This window comes from Equus asinus, chromosome 13, assembly GCF_041296235.1.
Source record: "Equus asinus isolate D_3611 breed Donkey chromosome 13, EquAss-T2T_v2, whole genome shotgun sequence".
NCBI classification, from domain to species: domain Eukaryota; kingdom Metazoa; phylum Chordata; class Mammalia; order Perissodactyla; family Equidae; genus Equus; species Equus asinus.
This window is the reverse complement of record NC_091802.1, coordinates 36,114,467-36,132,446: the sequence shown is the minus strand read 5'-3', so window position 1 is coordinate 36,132,446 and position 17,980 is coordinate 36,114,467. Positions and strand designations below refer to the sequence as shown.

The 17,980-nt window shown below is 46.5% G+C and overlaps 1 protein-coding gene and 1 long non-coding RNA gene across 4 annotated transcripts in view; one reads left to right on the top strand and one right to left on the bottom strand.

Moving 5' to 3' along the window:
- Window positions 1–860: 860 nt before the first annotated feature.
- LOC123276044 (uncharacterized) lies at window positions 861–5,266 on the bottom strand. 2 transcript variants are annotated; one of them, XR_011493794.1, is made up of 4 exons: window positions 5,130–5,266; window positions 3,727–3,927; window positions 2,851–2,941; window positions 861–1,093 (listed from the first exon to the last, which is right to left on the bottom strand). It is a non-coding gene; the product is annotated as an uncharacterized lncRNA (long non-coding RNA). The 2 variants fall into 2 exon arrangements; XR_006512287.2 differs by lacking the exon at window positions 5,130–5,266 and having other exon boundaries at window positions 959–1,093; window positions 3,646–3,782.
- The window catches only part of ACSF2 (acyl-CoA synthetase family member 2), a 31,224-nt gene continuing 18,346 nt past the window's right edge, over window positions 5,103–17,980 (top strand). Inside the window, exon 1 of one of the 2 annotated variants that reach the window (XM_044744864.2) lies at window positions 5,103–5,619. In XM_044744864.2, the coding sequence (XP_044600799.1) occupies window positions 5,492–5,619 (128 nt within the window). In that variant the 5' untranslated portion in view covers window positions 5,103–5,491. The remainder of the gene's footprint in view (window positions 5,620–17,980) is intronic. The other variant, XM_014833639.3, reaches the window with a different exon arrangement.

Genomic DNA, 17,980 nt, shown 5'->3' with positions numbered 1-17,980 from the left:
ATTTAGTTTTTCAATTTTGAGCTGTTGGCAAGAAAATACTGATTGTCGAAGATCACATCCGCCTGTGTCTGCCATCAGTTATTAGTTCTGATCAAAATAATTTTGCTCTACAAAGCGGTTCACAACAAGTTCCTTATTTTCACTTTCAGTTTGAAAATCAGAAACATCCGTTTTTAGAACCATTTTTATCAGCCTTGTTTTTTTTTCCACAGAGGGTACTGGCTACTGGATCTGATTGGCAGAGTGTAAGCATTATGTTCTAGGTCACTGTCACATCTTCCTTCAAAATTAAAAGTCCTCCCTCATCCTCCTCTCCCGTCTTCTTTATGTGGTTACCAGCATGCTCTCCTTTTTTCCCACCTCCCCTTCATGACCACTGCATTTACTAGACAGCTCCCATCTCAGACACACAATGAAGAAAATTCTTTAAAAGGGACATTTTTCATACACTACTTGGAAACAGTCAAACACAACAAAGAGCTATGAAACATTACACAGGAAAAGAAACATGCTCAAGGTCATTGAGAGAAAAAGCAGAGCTGGCCTCTTCCCAGATCTGACTCCATGACTGACTGAAGGGCAGTGGAAGCCCTTTGCACAATTTGCTTTACAGTAAAAACCTCACAAAACATGCTGGTCCCTGTAAATGATCAATGGCACAAGCCAGGATGCCTCCCTCGGCCTGTAAAGAAAACACTGTATCAAGATAAAACATGTACCCTGTTGTAGGAAAATAAGACAAGAAAAAGGCTTTTTAACAAAAAGCAGCAGTTCTCTGCCCCACCCTTCCTCGCAGTCCCATGCTCTACAGAGAACATTTTTTGTATGTATGTGGCAAAATAGATATAAACAAAATTTACCATTTTTGGGGCCGGCCCGGTGGCGCAGTGGTTAAGTTCGCACATTCCCCTTCTCGGAGGCCCGGGGTTCCCCGGTTCGGATCCTGGGTGCGGACATGGCACCGCTTAGCAAAAGCCATGCTGTGGTAGGCGTCCCACGTATCAAGTAGAGGAAGATGGGCGTGTATGTTAGCTCAGGGCCAGTCTTCCTCAGCAAAAAGAGGAGGATTGGCAGCAGTTAGCTCAGGGCTAATCTTCCTCAAAAAAAAAAAAATTTTTACCATTTTTAAGTATACAGTTCAGTGGCATTAAGTACATTCACAGTGTTGAGCAACTATCACCATCATACATGTCCAGAACTTTTTCATCTTCCCAAACTAAAGCTCTGTGCCCACATACAAAAAATACTACCCATTCCCCATCTCCCAGCCCTCGGTAACCACCATTCTACTTCCTGCCTCTATGAATTTAACTACACTAGGGACCTCATATAAGTGGAATCATACAGTATTTGTCCTTGTGTCTGGTTTATTTCACTCAGCATAATGTCTTTGAGGTCCATCCCTGTTGTAGCATGTGTCAGAATTTCCTTTTTTTATGAGGCTGAATAATATTCTATTGTATATATAGAAATATACCACATTCTGTTTATCCGTTCGTTGATTGATGGACATTTGGGTTGTCTCTGCCTTTTGGCTGTTGTGAATAATGCCACTATGAACACTGGTGTATAAATGTCTGTTCAACCCCTACTTTGAACTCTCTGGGGTAGATGCCCAGAAGTGGAGTTTCTGGATCATGTGGTAATTCTGTTGTGAATTTTTTGAGGAACTGCCCTACAGTCTCCCACAGTGGCTGAACAATTTCACATTCCGATCAGCAATGCACTTTGGTTCCAATTTCTCCACATCCTCACCAACAGTTGTTGTTTTCTGTTTTGTTGATAGTAACTGCCTTTTTTTAAAAAAACAAATTTGGAGGGGCTGGCCCCGTGGCCGAGTGGTTAAGTTCGTGCGCTCCGCTGCAGGCGGCCCAGTGTTTCGTTGCTTCGAATCCTGGGCGCTGACATGGCACTGCTCATCAAACTACGCTGAGGCAGAGTCCCACACGCCACAACTAGAAGGACCCACAACGAAGAATATACAACTATGTACCGGGGGGCTTTGGGGAGAAAAAGGAAAAAATAAAATCTTTAAAAAAAAAAAAACAAAAAAAAACAAATTTGGAGACTTTCCCCTGACTTACCACATCTCTATTGCACCTTTTTTTTTTTTAAGATTGGCACCTGAGCTAACATCTGTTGCCAATCTTCTTTTTTTTCTTCTTCTTCTTCTCCTAAAAGCACCCCAGTACATAGTTGTATATTCTAGTTGTAGGTCCTTCTGGCTCTGCTATGTGGGATGCCGCCTCAGCATGACTTGACGAGCGGTGCTAGGTCCCTGCCCAGGATCCGAACCAGCAAAACCCTGGGCCACCAAAGCGGAGCGCACAAACTTAACCACTCGGCCCCAGGGCCGGCCCCAATAGTAACCATCCTAATAGGTATGAGGTGGTATCTCATTGTGGTTTTGATTTGCATTTCCCTAATGACTAGTGATGTTGAGCATCTTTTCTTGTGTTTGTTAGCCATTCGTATATCTTCTTTGGAGAAATGTCTATTCAAGTCCAAAGGGAACCATTTTGAACTATTTTAACCATTTCTGTTTTATCTTCTTCTGTTATTTACTTCTAAATAATATACTTATTGAGCCATTTCTTGTTTTCCCACTTGATAGGTAAGGATTTGCACTCCCACCTCTCCTCCTCAAGTCCTCCTAATATAGTTTATTGTTATTTTTGTACATACACTTTAAATAACTTTAAATACTTTGTAAATACACTTTAAATAACTTTGTAACTTTAAATAGCATACTCTTTGATTTCATGTTCCATCATTGGTGGACAGGATCTCTCGACATCTCAGTTTCTAAGGTAAGAACATTTGCCTCCACTCCCCATCTCTTGTCCTCACCTACTGTCAGGTGTGACTTCCAAGGTTCACAGCATTTCAACTCTGTTCCCTAGTTGTGACAAAGTCTTCTGGACTTTATTCGTAGACTGATCTAAGAATTTAAAAAGTCAACAAATGGTGTTTACACTTTAAGCTCATTTTTGAAGCACAGAAGGGAAGGATATTGGCAAAGGGGAGGGACTGAGGGCTTTCTGAGGGTAGACAATGGCATAAGCAAAATCCCAGGGACCGTGTGCAGCATGCAGCACATGTGCTCCACTTGGGCGGAAAGCCCCTTGGGGAGCAGTGAGGAGTGGAGTTGGTGAAGGGAGAGGGAGGAAAGTTGAAGCTACCTGGATGGCCGGTGTGCCCTGCTCCCTCTCCTTCAAAGTGGTCCCCAAGAATTCTGGTCAACATGATCTGCTACTGGGACTCAGGAACTCCCAAGTGAGGCCTCGTCACTCCCCTTTCTCCCAGCCCTCCTCCCTCTCCATGGAACCAGTGCCTACCAGCCCTCTGAAGGCTTTGCAGAGATGAAAACTAATTCCTCCTCCTATAAATGGTTTGCAACACCTAACACAGAGGAAGGTCTGAGTGTAGACACAGGAGGAAGGAGAGGATAGAGAAAGAAACAATCACTGAAAGCTGGCCAAGTGCCAGTTCTGTGCCACGTTGCTCAATCCTCACCCCAACCCTCCGCATGAGGCTGGTATTATTATGCCCATTATAAAGACTATGACTGAGGCTGGAGTGGCCTCGCCCAAAGCCACAAAGTTGAGTATGGGAAGACCCTTGGCCTGTGTTCACTGTGCCCACCTTGACCTTGGGCAAGTAGCTGAACCTCTCTAGCTCTCAGTTTCTTCATCCATGAAAACAGGGACACATTCCAAGGCACACCTGTCCCTTGCAGGGTGATTGTGAGGGCCAGAAACTGCATCCTTGAAGAGCCTGACAGGTGGGAGATCATCCTGAAACTGGAGGCCATGATTTCACGCGTGTGTGTCTGGGAAGTCAGGAAAGCCAGAGTGTGGAGAGCCGAGGCTGGATCAAAGTCCAAGGAGCAACTCATTCCTCCCTTCTTCCAGGCTGACCTTCAAACTAGCGAGGAAAGTGGAGGGGCCTGTGAGATCAGTCTCCATGCCTCACTTCACAGGCCCTGAGAGGGACAAAGGACTTCCCAAGGTCACCCAGCAAGGTAGTGGCAGAACCTGCCACGCAGGGCTCATACCCTGGACTTGGAGACACCCCAGGGCCCCACATTTCTGGCCCAGGCTCAGAGTCAGTGAGTTAGTCTAATTAGGAAGGCATGCCATTGCAAGCCCAGCTCTTCATAATCTCTCTGCTTCTCTGTTTTCCTTCCCACCCCTTAGACACACAATTTGAAGTGTGGAGATTCTCCCCAGGAACCAGGGTTTCAGGGGGATCCGCTGTCACTCTTAGGATCACAAAGAGGAGCAGCGCAGTCTCCTCACGACCTCACAGGAGCCAGAGTTCCCAGATAAGGGCAAAGGTCTTCTCATGCCAGGCACCACGCTTAGCCAGGCCTTCTGCCTGGCCCAGCCTACATCACCACCTCTGGGTCAGGAGAAGGGAGGTCACCCTGCCAGGGCCTTTCCCCCATTGGTCTCCCCCTCCTCCTCTGGAGGAAGGGTCAAGGCTGGACCGACTCCATGTGAATCTGGCACATGTGCCCAGGGCCACCTTTCCCAGCCAGCACCAAAGATGGGCAGTCAGTACTCCTGAAGCTCTGTCCAGGTCCTAGCACCGCACCCACACCTGGGCCTCAGGGGACCATAAGGAGGGCTGGAGGGAGAGCGAGAAGGACAGTGGGCTGAGCCTTCCGTAAGGTCCTATGTTTGCGCCCAGGGCAGCGCAAGGGACCTGGGCCCGCTGAGCTAGGGCCGGTAGACGGGGATGAGAAACACAGGTTCCAATCCCTGACTCCACCTTATGGTGCACGGCAGGGCAAGGCAGAGGCCCAGGAGGAGGGATGGGAGCTGCTGCGTGGGAGATGGGGCTACCAACTGGCGTCCCTTCTGACGCTGACCTCTGGCCGCAGCCGGGACTCGGCCCACCCCCGCGGGCCCCCGAGAAGGCTCCCCCGCCGCACCCTTTGTCCTGGCTGCCTCCCCACCTGCCGCCAGCCCTCTGCTCCAGCTGGCACGCCCCAGGGGCGCTTAGCGCCGGCTCCCCTGGCCTCGGGCTAGCAACCCCGGGGGGCCAGCACGTGACCCGCGCGCTAAACCTGGCTCCGGGTGTGGACGCGTCTGGGCCTCGCAGCCCGCCCCGCAGTCACGCACCGCTAGCAGCCCCTCTACGAAATCAAGAAGCAAGCTCTTGCGCCCCCAAACCCAGGTTCCCGGTGGTTGGAAGAGGAGATCTGCCTTGGGCTGCAGCCGGAGCCTTCGGATCCCGAGGGAAATCAGGGCAATTCTACGAGGGCAGGAGGGGGAGGGCCTCGGGTCCGAGAGGAAGGTGCCCGGCGCGGAGTCCCTTCCTCCACGCCTCACCCCGCCCCGCCCCGCCCCGCCCCGCCAGGACCGAGTCCTCCGCACCCCATAGGCAGAGGCGACCCTCCCCGCCTCCCCGCCTGCTCCGCGCTCGCCCCGCCTCGGCTCACTTCAAAAGTTTACTCCGGCTGGGTCGCGGGGCCTAGCGAGCCATGGCTGTCTACGTCTGGATGCTACGCCTCGGGAGGCTGTGCGCCCGGAGCCCAGGGGTGCTGGGGGCCCGGGCTGTCCTCTCCCGGGGTTGGCAGGAAGCGAGGTGGCAGGGCGTCCGTCCCCTCAGGTATGCGGACCGGGGAACAGAGGGGACGGGTCAGTCCCCCGAGAGGGGCTCTTCGGGGTCCTGCAGAGCTTCGCTGGGGGCCGATCCCACTCGGGCTGGGAGGCCCACGGCTGCCGCACGTCTGGATGGCGCGCTCTGGGGAGTAGGTAACCCGCGTCTAGCACCTAGGCAACAGGAAATGCTGGCCTGGCCCACGCAGATTGGGGCTGCGGCTCGGGGCTGGCAGTGACCCTGCCCTGAGTGCGGGTTCTGGTCTAGGACTCTAGATTCTTCCCTTCACGGGACCAGGAGTGTGGGCCTTTAGCAGTCTAGCTTGAGGGGGAGGGGCAGGGCAGGCCTCGTCTCTGTCCCCAGGACACTGCCTCTGAGCTGGACCCCCTTCAGGGATAAACTTACAGATCTTCAGCCCCATCTTGCCCCTTCCCAGGCTGCTGAGCTCAGCAGTCTCCCTTCTCACCAGCTGCTGACAAACACTGCTTTTGCTCCTTGCTACCTACTGGGCCTGTTTTCTTCTGTCCTCAGTGCAAAAGGGTGGGATCGGGGCTGGCTGGTGGAGGATGTGTTCCCAGTAGCTTTGCTGCCTCTATAGCAGTATCATAAGTAACGCTGCCTTCCTGTAAGTTTGCAAATGTGAAAGTGTACTGGTTAAGCAGAGTTGAGGTCCCCCACTGATGTTTTCAGTGGTGGTTGTTATCTTCGGCACCGGAGGGTGGGGGTGGGGGGGCCTGCACAGCGCTGAGCCTATCCTGCCACCCACATGGGTCAGGGACTAAGTCTGGGGTCAGGACATGGTTTTTGGACACCAGGTGAGGTGTGGGCCTGCCTGGGCATGGAAAAGTGAGGAGAAGCCAAAGAATCTTCTCAAATGAGAGAACTGTTTGGTTTAAAAAAAAAAAAAATTTTGGTTGTGGGGAGTTGGAGAGAGATGCAAACTCCTCTTTTGACTAGAACTCCAAGATCACAATGTTTTGAACCTGCTGGTTCCCGAAAACTAGAAAGCATGCAAGGCTTTCAGATTGCTATGCCTCGTTTTCTAAAACCCAATGGCTGAAGGCTGATTAGGTGATGGGACTCTGATGAAAAGAGCTGGGTTCTCTTCTAGCTCTGTCACTCGTTACCTCCCAGGTCCTCCCTAGGCAAGCTCCGCCATCGCTACCCACTAGCCTCCAAGCCCCACCTCTGGACTCCTGGGGACCCCCTTAGACTGTGAGGGCTCTAAGAAAAGTTACCTCCAAAAGTGTACATGTTTCATGATGCTACACTTTTGTACCGTGTTTAGGCTACCTCTCGCTACATGGCAACATGCCTGACCTTTGACTTCTTTGTGGATAAGCAAAGCAGGTCCCTTACCTGTTACAGGCCCGCAACCTCAGAATAGGGGCACCAGGCCTCAGAGGAAGTCTGACTTAGTGTGGGGAGGAGATCTGTTTGTCCAGGGATAAGACTTCCTGAGCATTTGGCCTAATTCCTTCCATTCCTTGTGCTTGAACCATTACCTGCTGATTATGGTGGTTTGGCCTGATTTCACTCCTACTTTCTCCTTCAGAAACCTCAAGAGTCTCAAGCATTCAACGGATATTCCTGAGAACATGTCATGTCAAGCACCTGGTGGGTGCTGTGGCTATAGAACCCATAGAACCTAGTCCTCTAGGAATTTGTAGTCTAGGGCGGAAACGATGAGTCAAGCTGATCACTACCCGATGTTCCAAGTGCCATGGTGTGGAAAGCTCCTGGACTTCAGCTCTCTGCTCTTTCTGATCTATTCACATAAAGCCTGCTTTCCTGCCGCCCAACACCCCAGGCCTGTTACTCCCCATACCCCCAGTCTTGCCTGTTAGGAAAAAGCAAGAACTTTGAAGCCAGACTACCTTGGCTCACAGCCCTGGCTCCTCCACCTACTCGATGCATGATCTTGAGTACCTTACCCAACCTCTGAGCCTGGCAAGTGTCACTTGTGCTACCTGCTTGCTGGATTGACAAAGGCTTGCTCTTCTCTGCCTTTCCTTTGGGGCAGGGCTGTTCCCTGAGAACCTTCACATGGTGTCTGAGTAGGAATTCCAACTGATATGAAAGTAGGAAAGGATTCTCTCCTCAGTGGCCTCCTTTTTGCACCAGGTTCTCTCTCTTGGCCAATTGCCAAGATGGTAGCCTCTGCCCAGCCAGAAGTCCAGTCCTTGGATCTGCTGGATCCTCCCTTCTCCATCGAAGTCAAGGCTGTCCAGAGCCTTTTCCCCCAGAAGGAAAGAAGAAGCTGTCCGTTGCTCTCCAAGTTTCCCAAACCACCAACATCTTCCCCTTGTCCACACCTCCCCTTCCCAGAGGAAGGTGGATGGGCTAGTCTGAGGCCTCAGGGAGCCTTGGAGAGAGGAATCCAATGCTGACTCCTTGATGATCCCGAGACGAGCAGGCTTCCTCCTGACCTCTAAAGCTAGCCTGTGAGGCAGCTGCATTCAGGGTTTTGGGAGCACTTGGAGCTGGGAAAGACAGAAGGAACAGTGGCCTAAACCTCTTGGAATTGGGTGTGGTGCTCAGAGCTGGGCTCCAGTGAGTTGATGCTAATGGTAGGGGCAGAGGCATAAGTGGGCTTCATGGGCCACCCTCCAGGGGGATAGCTGTAGTCAGATGGGACCAGTATCAGAAACTATAAAATGCTGTCCCTATATGAGAAGATTGTGTTAAGCCAGGAAATGTTTTGGGTGAAAACTGTAATAGTTACAGAAAAGAGACTTCCCATAATCCCCCAAAGATGATTAATAAATGATTTGGTAATGGTATACCTATACATTACACAGGGCATCCTCCAGCCTAAATGTAACACTGGAAAATAAACCATAAACTTGGGCATTGTAATCAGTAAATGGTACAAATTGGTATTAGTTACCCTTTTCTGCCTTGCACGTAGTAGGTATGCAGTCTGCTGTGGAGGGTGCAGTGGGGTGTACAAAGATGGATGAACTCGTTTCCACTGAGTTCTTTGCCTAAATGGGATCTATAGGGGAAGCCATAGACTCTCCAATTCAAGGCAGAAAGGGTGCTGTACCATGGAGAATGTCAATCAAAGCTGGGAAGAATCTGATTGGTGGAAATGGGATTAGGGAAGATTTCTAAAGAGGCTGGGCTTTGAGCCTGATCCCTCCAACCATAGGGCTGTAGATTGATGTAAGAAGCCTTTAGGAGGGTATGAAGCCCTCCTAATCTACCCAACATTATTTTCTTTATTCAATCTACAGACAGAAACTTTGGAGCCAGAAAATCTGGGTCCAAATGAACCACTTTCTAGCTGGTAGCTTTGGGACTTAGTTGAACTTGACTTTTCTCATGTGTAAAGAGTGTTGTGAGGGTTAAATGAGGTTACCTAAGAAAATTCTTAACCTACAGCCTGGTGCCCAGGAAATTTTCAACCCATTGTAGTAATGGGCTATTATATGAGTATAATATGAGTGCTTATGTAACAATGGCCTTGCAAATTCCTACCGTGACCCCAAGGCCTACATTTTAGTAACCTTGTCTGTAGAGTCGGAGGAAGACAGTTCTGGCAGGGTCAACTGTCTGAACCCGGCTGGGGCTGGGTATATTGACTGGCCTGTGCTTATGCTGACTGTTGAGATAAAGGGCTGGGTTTTTTGTTTTTTTTTTTTCGCTGATCATATGTTGAACAAACCAAAGTACAGCATGTAATTTCATCTCTTGAGTGGGCCTTGCGAGGGGAGTGTCCTGAGAAATGACAGGTACCAACAATTCTGCCAGGTCCCTCTCCCTTGGGAAATAAACAAGTTGTCTTTCTAGCTTGGGAATCATGTTTTGTGAATGTCGTTGGCATGGGAGTGTTTCTCCATGTGGGAGTCAGATGACAGGGAAACAAATCCCAGCCCTACCACTTCTAGCTCAGTAGGGCTTTAGAGCAAATGACTCAATCTCTCTGGACCTTGGTTTCTTTGTAAAATAGGCCGCTTGGACGAGAAGCACTCTCCATTCATTTCTGCAGACATTCTGTGATTCCTAAGGAGGCTGGGCATCCAGCCTGATTCCTGAATCTGAGAGGGCTGTGGTTGCAAGATGAAGCCTTCATACTTACGTGAAGTCTGACTGTATTTGATCCCTTGTGAACGCCTCCTAACCTCCTGAATCTCGGTGTTCTCTCTAGTCCTCTGTGAGTGAACAGAGAACATCGAGGGTTTTGTCCCTTGAAAGCTAAGACCTAGACCTTGTGTGTGCCTTAGTGATCCCATCAAGGGGCAAGTGCCCTGAATCAACCCCCACCCTGATGCCTGTGTGCTTTCCCCAGGGGCTCCGAACAAGTGGCCCAAGGGAAGACCTGCAGCATGGATGCCTCCCAACCCCAAGTATTTCATGCTTTCAGAAACGTCCTCTGTCTTCTTGAGTTTGCTAGACTCAATAATGATTTCCTGCGTACTGTCTCTAGGTACACACAAACACCAGTGGTTTTATTTGAGATGCTAAGAATGGAAGCTTCCACCAAAATAGAGTACCTTGCTCAAATCTTTATTGTAGCTGTCACCACTTGGGAGCTCTTTGTCACCTGTGTCCTTTGTAGGCTGTAGACTCCTTCAGGAAGGTTATGGTGAGTGGTGGAAAGATCATGGGGCTTTATGGTATAATTACATACAGTAAAATCACGAATCTTAAGTCTGTAGTTTGATAAATTTTAACAAATGTATACACCCATTACTCAATACCTCAAGATATAGAACTTGTCCATCGTTCTAAACAGTGCTGTTCAATAGAAATATAATGTGAGCCGCATATGTAATTTTGTTTTCTGGTAGCCGTATTAAAAAAATAACAAGAAGTAGGTGACATTAATTTTAATGATATATTTTCTTTAACTTAGTATAGCCAAAATATCATTTCAGCGTGTGGTCAATCTTTTAAAAATTGTTAATGAGATATTTTACTTTTTTTTTCATAAAATCTTCCAAATCTGGTACATATTTAACATAGAACACTCAATTCAGACTAGCCACATTTCAGGTGTTCCACAGCCACATATGACTGGTGGCTACGATATAGACAGCATAGCTCTAGAAATTTCTCTTGTGCCTCTTTCCAGTCAATTCCCTTCTCCAACCAGAGGCTACCACAGTTCTGATTTCTAATCTCCATAGGCTAATTTTGCCTCCTCTTGAATCTTAGAGTATATACTCTTGTGTCTGGCTTCTTTCACTCAAAAACAAAGGGATGCTTTTGGGAAACATGACCCACTAATCCTGACAAAAATTCATGAAAGTGTGTGTTATACATTAAATGTTTTAGCTTTCCTTGATAACCATGGGGAAAAGGACATGATCTTATCTGTCCAGTATTTCACCTCTTGGGTATGGCAGCAGGAAGGCAAGCTGAGAAGTGGGGGTCCCAGAATAGGTCTTACAAATTTGTCAAGGGGCCATCCCAGCAGAGAGCGTTGGGAACAGGGTGACTTCAAGACCACTGAACTGGGCAGCCCGCTGACACCTTGTGGTTCCCAATATTCTATAATCTAAGGACATTTTTTGGTAATAATTTTTTGAGATAATTGTACATTCACATGCAGTTTTAAGAAGTAATACAAACAGATCCCATATAGCCTTTATCCAGTTTCCCCTAATGATAACATCTCGCAAAACTGTAGTACGGTGTCACAACCAGGATATTAACATTGATACAATCAGGATACAGAACATTTCCATCCTGGCAGGGGCCCTTCAAGTTTCCCTTTCATAACCATAGGCATTTTTCTGCCTCCAGCCGCTCCTCAACCTCTAGCAATCTGTAATCTGTTCTCTATTTATACGATTTTGTAATTTCAAGATGTTGTATAAATGGAGTCATACAGCATACAACCTTTTGGGATTGGTTTTTTTCACGCAACATAATTCTCTGGAGATTCATACAGGTTGTTTTGTGTATCAACAGTTCCTTTTTTTAATTGCTAAATAGTATAAGTTGAGTCATATTCTTGACATGGATATACAGTTGGTTTAACCATTCACCCACTGAAGGACATTTGGGTTGTTTCCAGTTTTTTTGAATAAGGCTGCTATAAACATTCATGTATAGGTTTTTGTGTGAACATAGGTCTTCATTTCTCTGGGAACATAATTCTTCATTTCTTTGGAATAATTGCCCAGAAGTGCAATTGCTGGCTCATAGGGTAGTTGCCTGTTTAGTTTTTAAAGAAATGACCTGTTTTCCAGAATGATTGTACCCTTTTACAATCCCACCAACAATGTATGAGTGATCCAGCATCCTCGCCAGCATTTGGTATTGTCACTATTTTTTATTTTTGCCATTCTGATAGGTGTATAGTGATATCTGACTGTGATTTTAATATGCATTTTCCTTCTAGCTAATGATGTTGGCTATCTTTGCACCTGCTTATTTGCCACCTGTATATCCTCTTTGGTAAAATATCTCTTCATGTCTTTTACCCATTTTCTAGTTGGATAGCTTTTTTTTACTGTTGAGTTTTCAGTGTTCTTTGCGTATTCTAGATACTAGCCCTTTGTGAGATATGTAGTTTGCAAATATTTTCTCCCACTATGTAGCTCATCTTTTCATCCTCTTAGCAGGGTCTTTCACAGAGCAAAAATTTGCAGTTTTGATGAGGACCAGTTTATCAGTTTTATGGATCGTGCTTGTGGTGGTAAATCTAAAGCCCTAGATCCTGAAATTTTTCTTTCATGTTTTTTCCTACATGTTTTTTAGTTTTATGTTTTACATGTAAGTCTGTGATCTATTTTGAGTTACTTTTTTTTCTAAGAGACTTAGGTCAAAATTCCTTTTTTTTTTTTGCTGAGGACTTTTTTTTAACATCACAGTCTTGTGCTCTTGGTGACCACTGTGCATTAAAATGGCCGTCAGGGGCCAGCTCAGTGGCGCAGCAGTCAAGTGCACACGTTCTGCTTCGGCAGACTGGGGTTCTCCGGTTCGGATCCCGGGTGCGGACATGGCACCACTTGGCAAGCCATGCTGTGGTAGGCGTCCCACATATAAAGCAGAGGAAGATGGGCACGGATGTGTGCTCAGGGCCAGTCTTCCTCAACAACAAAAAAAACCAAACATAAAAAAAGAGGAGGATTGGCAGCCAGTGTTAGCTCAGGGCTAATCTTCCTTAAAAAAAAATGGCCATCAATTCAGAAAATGAGCATTCGGTAGTGCTCATTTTTAGATTTTATTTGTCACAACAGCACCTTCATTTTCTTGAACAATAGTTGTATGTTGTAACTGGTATAAATGTGTCACCCATCTGTGCAGGGACATAAAAATTACGGCTTTATTTCAGGATGAAATGACTATTACAGGTTCTAAGTTGTCCCTTCCTGCCCAAGAATCTGCCATCTATACTCCCATGTCAGGGGCCAGTCCCAGGTCGACCACCAGCCTAGTGTCTTTGTGCAAATTAGGGAAAGGAGCCCCCTGCCCCTGAGAGGATGCAGCCCCATGGTGTGTGGATTGGTGAGTGATGCATGGGCTGGAAGAATGGTGTATTGGAGAATGAATCTTGGGGTGATGTCTAAGGGACATGCAAGAGGAGAGCCTGCCTCTCATCTGCCATGAGCTAGGAGATTTATTGGCACATTCAACTAGAACTATGTCTTACACAAGAGCGAATGTGTTGACTGAGAACTGAGGTTTGCCTATGAGCACAGCACATGAACTTAATGGATGGACTGGGGCTCTTCCTCAATGCGTAAATGTTAATCCTGCCCTGGCCTTCACATGACAGGTCCTGTGGGTCTCATTCGGTTCACGCCAGGAAGTTGCCGCACTTTTTAAATATTTTATGAACCCTTCTTAGGAGATCATCAGGCCTCTAGTATTTTGCCTCTTAAAAATTTCACATGGAGGGTCCAGCCTGGTGGTGTAGTGGTTAAGTTCACGTACTCCACTTCGGCAGGCTGGAGTTCACGGATTGGGATCCTGGACGCAGACCTACACACCACTTGTCAAGCCATGTCATGGTGGTGTCTCACGTATAAAATAGAGGAAGATTGATGTGGATGTTAGCTCAGGGCCAGTCTTCCTCAGCAAAAAGAGAAAGATTGGCAACAGATGTTACCTCAGGGCCAATCTTCCTCACCAAAAGAAAATAATAATAATAAAAAACTTTTATGTGGAAAATGATTTTAAACATAATCCCACGATAGAATAACAAACACCTGCATACCTACCACTCCAAATTAAAATAGAACCAGACTTGTTACAGAAAATTATAAATAAAAGAAATACAATGTTACAAATCAAGTTGAAGTCCCTTCGCTAACCCTCCTCCAAACCACCCCTCACCAGAGAGCCACTGTCGTGAATTTAATGTATGTCATGTCAGAACATGTTTTTTGCTTTTAATATGTCTCTAGATCCATAAACAGTATATTGTGTCATTTGCAAGGCACTTAGAATCATGTCTTGCAAGTAATAGGTGCTCTTAATTTTCCTATTATTTGTATACATAAAGAATACTTATTATGCTTTTATAGTTTTAGCAAAAATAGTATCGTAGTGCCCTTCTTTTTTCACTCAACAGTATGTTTTTGAGGTCTATTTACACTGGCACCTGTAGATCTAAATTATCTGTTTAACCTGCTGTAGAGTGGACCCTTGTATGACTATGTCTCTGGCAGTGCAAGTCCTGTGTTAAAAGCTTGAGATTTTCAGCTTTTCTAGAAATTTCCCTGGAGAGGCTGTGCTGCTCTGACCCCCAGGAGCAACCGAGTCACTGTTTCCCCACATCCTCGCAAGTACTTAGTGTTGCTGAGTGTTAAATGCTTGCCACTCTGGTGGGGACAAAAGATTATCTCATTGTGGTTTGAACTTACATTTCCCTGATTACCAATAAGATTGGGCATCTTTTGAAATGTCTTCTGTGAGTATTCTCTTCATATCCTATACCCATTTATTGTGTTAATATTTGGTGTTTTTTTTTCTTTTGCTGAGGAAGATTTGCCCTGAGCTAACATCTGTTGCCAATCTTCCTCTTTTTGTACATGAGCCACTGCCACAGCATGGCCACTGACAGGTGAGTGGTGTAGGTCCATGCCCAGGAACCAAACCTGGCCCACCGAAGTAGAGTGTGCCAAATTTAACCACTAGGCCACCAGAGCTGGCCCTTTATTTTTTTTTAAATATAGGCTAAATACTAATGCCTGGTCTCTTGTATATAAAATAAAATTTGTAAACTCTTGCAGTTGCTTGCCTTTTAGCTTCATTGAGGATTTATGTTTCTCTTAGGGCTCAGGGACCAGCCTGGCATCCAATGCCTGTAGGGGGAGGAGCAGAGGCCAGTCCGTGACTTAGAACAAAAGTAGGCTGTTGCTTCCAGTTTTGTTTCTAAAACCTTCTTCCTAGTGGCTGGCGTTGCCCCTTGCCCAGGGAAGCTGTGGTCAGCCTCAGCTTGGGAAATGTCCCCCCCAGTTCCATGTGAGGGGCCCTCACATCTAGTCACGCTCCCTCCCTGGTGGCTTCTGAAAGGATTAAGAGGCCTTGCTCAGGACCTGGAGACGCTCAGCCTCCTGCAGGGGCAGGGTCCACCTGCAAGCCTCTGGCCCAGGTCCCAAGCACCTTCACCCAGCAGGTAATGTGTAATAGGAGGCTGAACAAACAGCTTCTCTCACAGGTAGACTCTACAGACCTGTTTGCTCAGGCATTGTGATCTCCCTACCTCCCATCCACGACTCCTCCAGGCCCAGCTCTATCTGTGCTGTCCACCGGACCTTGTCAGGACTGTGTGGTCCTTGGTGCCCAGAGCAGCCTCTAGCCCTGACGTTAGTCACCAGAACTGGAATGTCACAAGATGTTCCACAGGAACATGCCAGCCCGTGTTTTCTGTCTAGGTCCTGCTGGAAGGCAAGGCTGGATTGTGCAGGGCCGACACTGGGACACAAGGCTTTCCAGCTTGGTCTAACCAGGAGGCCGTGCAGTTAGGGTACAAAGCCATTGTGGTTGGTGCCAGGAGAGGCGAGCTGGAACCATGAGAACAGGACAGTGAGGTCAGAGGCAGTGAAGAAGATGAATCGGATACCACAAGTAAAGCACAGAAAAGGGCCAGTGTGTGCTTGAGAGTGAGAGGTGGGGGCCGGGTGGGGGTAGTTCTCCAGGGGCCCATGGCACTCCAAGAGCCCATCAGCCTCAGGTTTGCTGCTCCAGTCCCCACAGGGCCCCTGGGGGAGGCTGTGGATGGGATGCAGTGTACAATGTGGGACGCCGCCTCAGCATGGGCTGATGAGTGGTGCCACATCCGCGCCCAGGATCGGAACATGTAAAACCCTGGGCCGGAACACATGAACTTAACCACTTGGCCACGGGGCCGGCCCCTGGGATGCAATGTAAAGAGCAGTGGATGCAGAAAAGGGTCCACGGTTGCCACCCACCAGATTTGGAACCTTAAGAAAATGAACCTCTTGCTTCTTCATCCACAAAAAGGAATAATTCTTTTTATAGATGGTCCAAGACTGATGTGAGGATCACATGACACACACGGAAGCCCTTTTTAAGCCATAAGCCTCTACAAAGTCTCATCTTGTATTGTATCGAGACCTTGGAAGTGCAAGTCCTAGGTATGAATCCCAGCTTGGCCTCTTACCTGCATTTCTTTGAGCCTCATTTTCTCGTCTATAAAGTGGGTATGCATCTTGGTTAGGGAGTGGTCATGAGGATCACAAGAAATCATGTGTGTGGAGTGTTTAGAAGAGAGCTGGCATGAGGACACACCAGTGAATGTCAGTTCACATTATCTTGAAATGTGCTTTTTCACCTAAAATATATTAGACATTTTCCATATCATTAAAAATATAGTCTCCATTTTTTTAATGGCATAGTGTTCCATTGTATAGATGCCCCATAATTTAGTTATCTAATCCCTTACTTATAGAAATAAAGTTTTTTTCTCAATTCTTTGCTAAGCAGCAATTAACATTCTTATTCGTACCTTAGGCGTTCATTAGTTTTTTTTTGTTTCTTGTTTTTTAGGATAGATTCCTAAAAGTAGAATTGCTGGTCAAAAGGTATGGGCATATTCAAACATTAGTAGATTTTACTAAATAAGAAAGGATCTAGATTTTTTGGGTTCTGAGGTTTATACAATTTGGGGCATTTAATTAATTTGGAAATTAACCAGGACTCCTCTAGAAAGACAGCAATCTTCAGTTTGGGCAGAGAATTACTGATTTGTTATATTTTCCCTTGTAGTGACTTCTCATTTATTACAATATCAGACAGATTTAATTACTTTCAATATATATATGATTTTTAGAATAACAGCTCACGTGGGCCGGTGGCATGATTATCCAGAAGAATGACCAAAAAGACTGAGTTGGAAATATCAGCTGCTAAAGGGTCTGAGAGGAAGTCTCCTCAAGGCACTGTCGGCCTTTCTCTCTCTGCAAATGCACACACACACCTTTTTTGCCACTATTTGAAAATAAGTGTCAGACATCGTAATATCAATATTTTCCATCATTGCTGATCTCTCAGGGAACAAATACCTCCTGGTCATTTTACTTAGATTTGTGACATGAACCTCTTTCCTATGCTAACTGGCCATTTATCTTCCTTCTTCTGTGACTTTGGGGCAGATTTGGTTGTTATGTATTTTATGTGTCAGTGTCACTTGGTCTGTTTTCCTTCTTCTCCCCAAACCCCCCCAGTACATAGTTGTGTATTTTTAGTTGTGGGTCCTTCTAGTTGTGGTATGTGGGACGCCACCTCAGCGTGGTTTGATGAGCGGTGCCATGTCTGTGCCCAGGATCGGAACCGGTGAAACCCTGGGCCACCAAAGTGGAGTGCATGAACTTAACCACTCGGCCACGGGGCCGGCCCTCATTTAACGTTTTTTAAGTGAGTTTCATTCACATTGTTGGATGTAGTCATAGTTCGTTTGCTTTCATTAATGTACAACATTGCAAATAATAAATCACCACTTATCTATTCTACTGTTGATGGGTATTTGGGTAGTTTCTATATTGGAGATAATATGGATAGTATGGAGATAATATGTCTAATACCTGTCTCTGGGTGAGCACATGTATGATTTCTGCTGGATATATACCTAGGAGTGAAATTATGTGCATCATTTTTAAAAGCGTAAATCCAATAGTTTTTAGTACACTTATGAATATGTACAACCATCACCACAGTCAACTTTAGAACATTTTCATCACCTCAGAGAGAAACCCCACACCCTCAGCTATCACCTCTCTCTCCTCGCATCCCCCCAGCCCTAAGCAACCCCTTAATCTACTTTCTGTCTCTATACATTTGTCTATTCTCAATATTTCATATAAACGGAATTATGCAATATGTGGCTTTCTGTGTCTGGCTTCTTTCACTTACCATAATGTTTTCAAGGGTCATCCGTGTTGCAGAA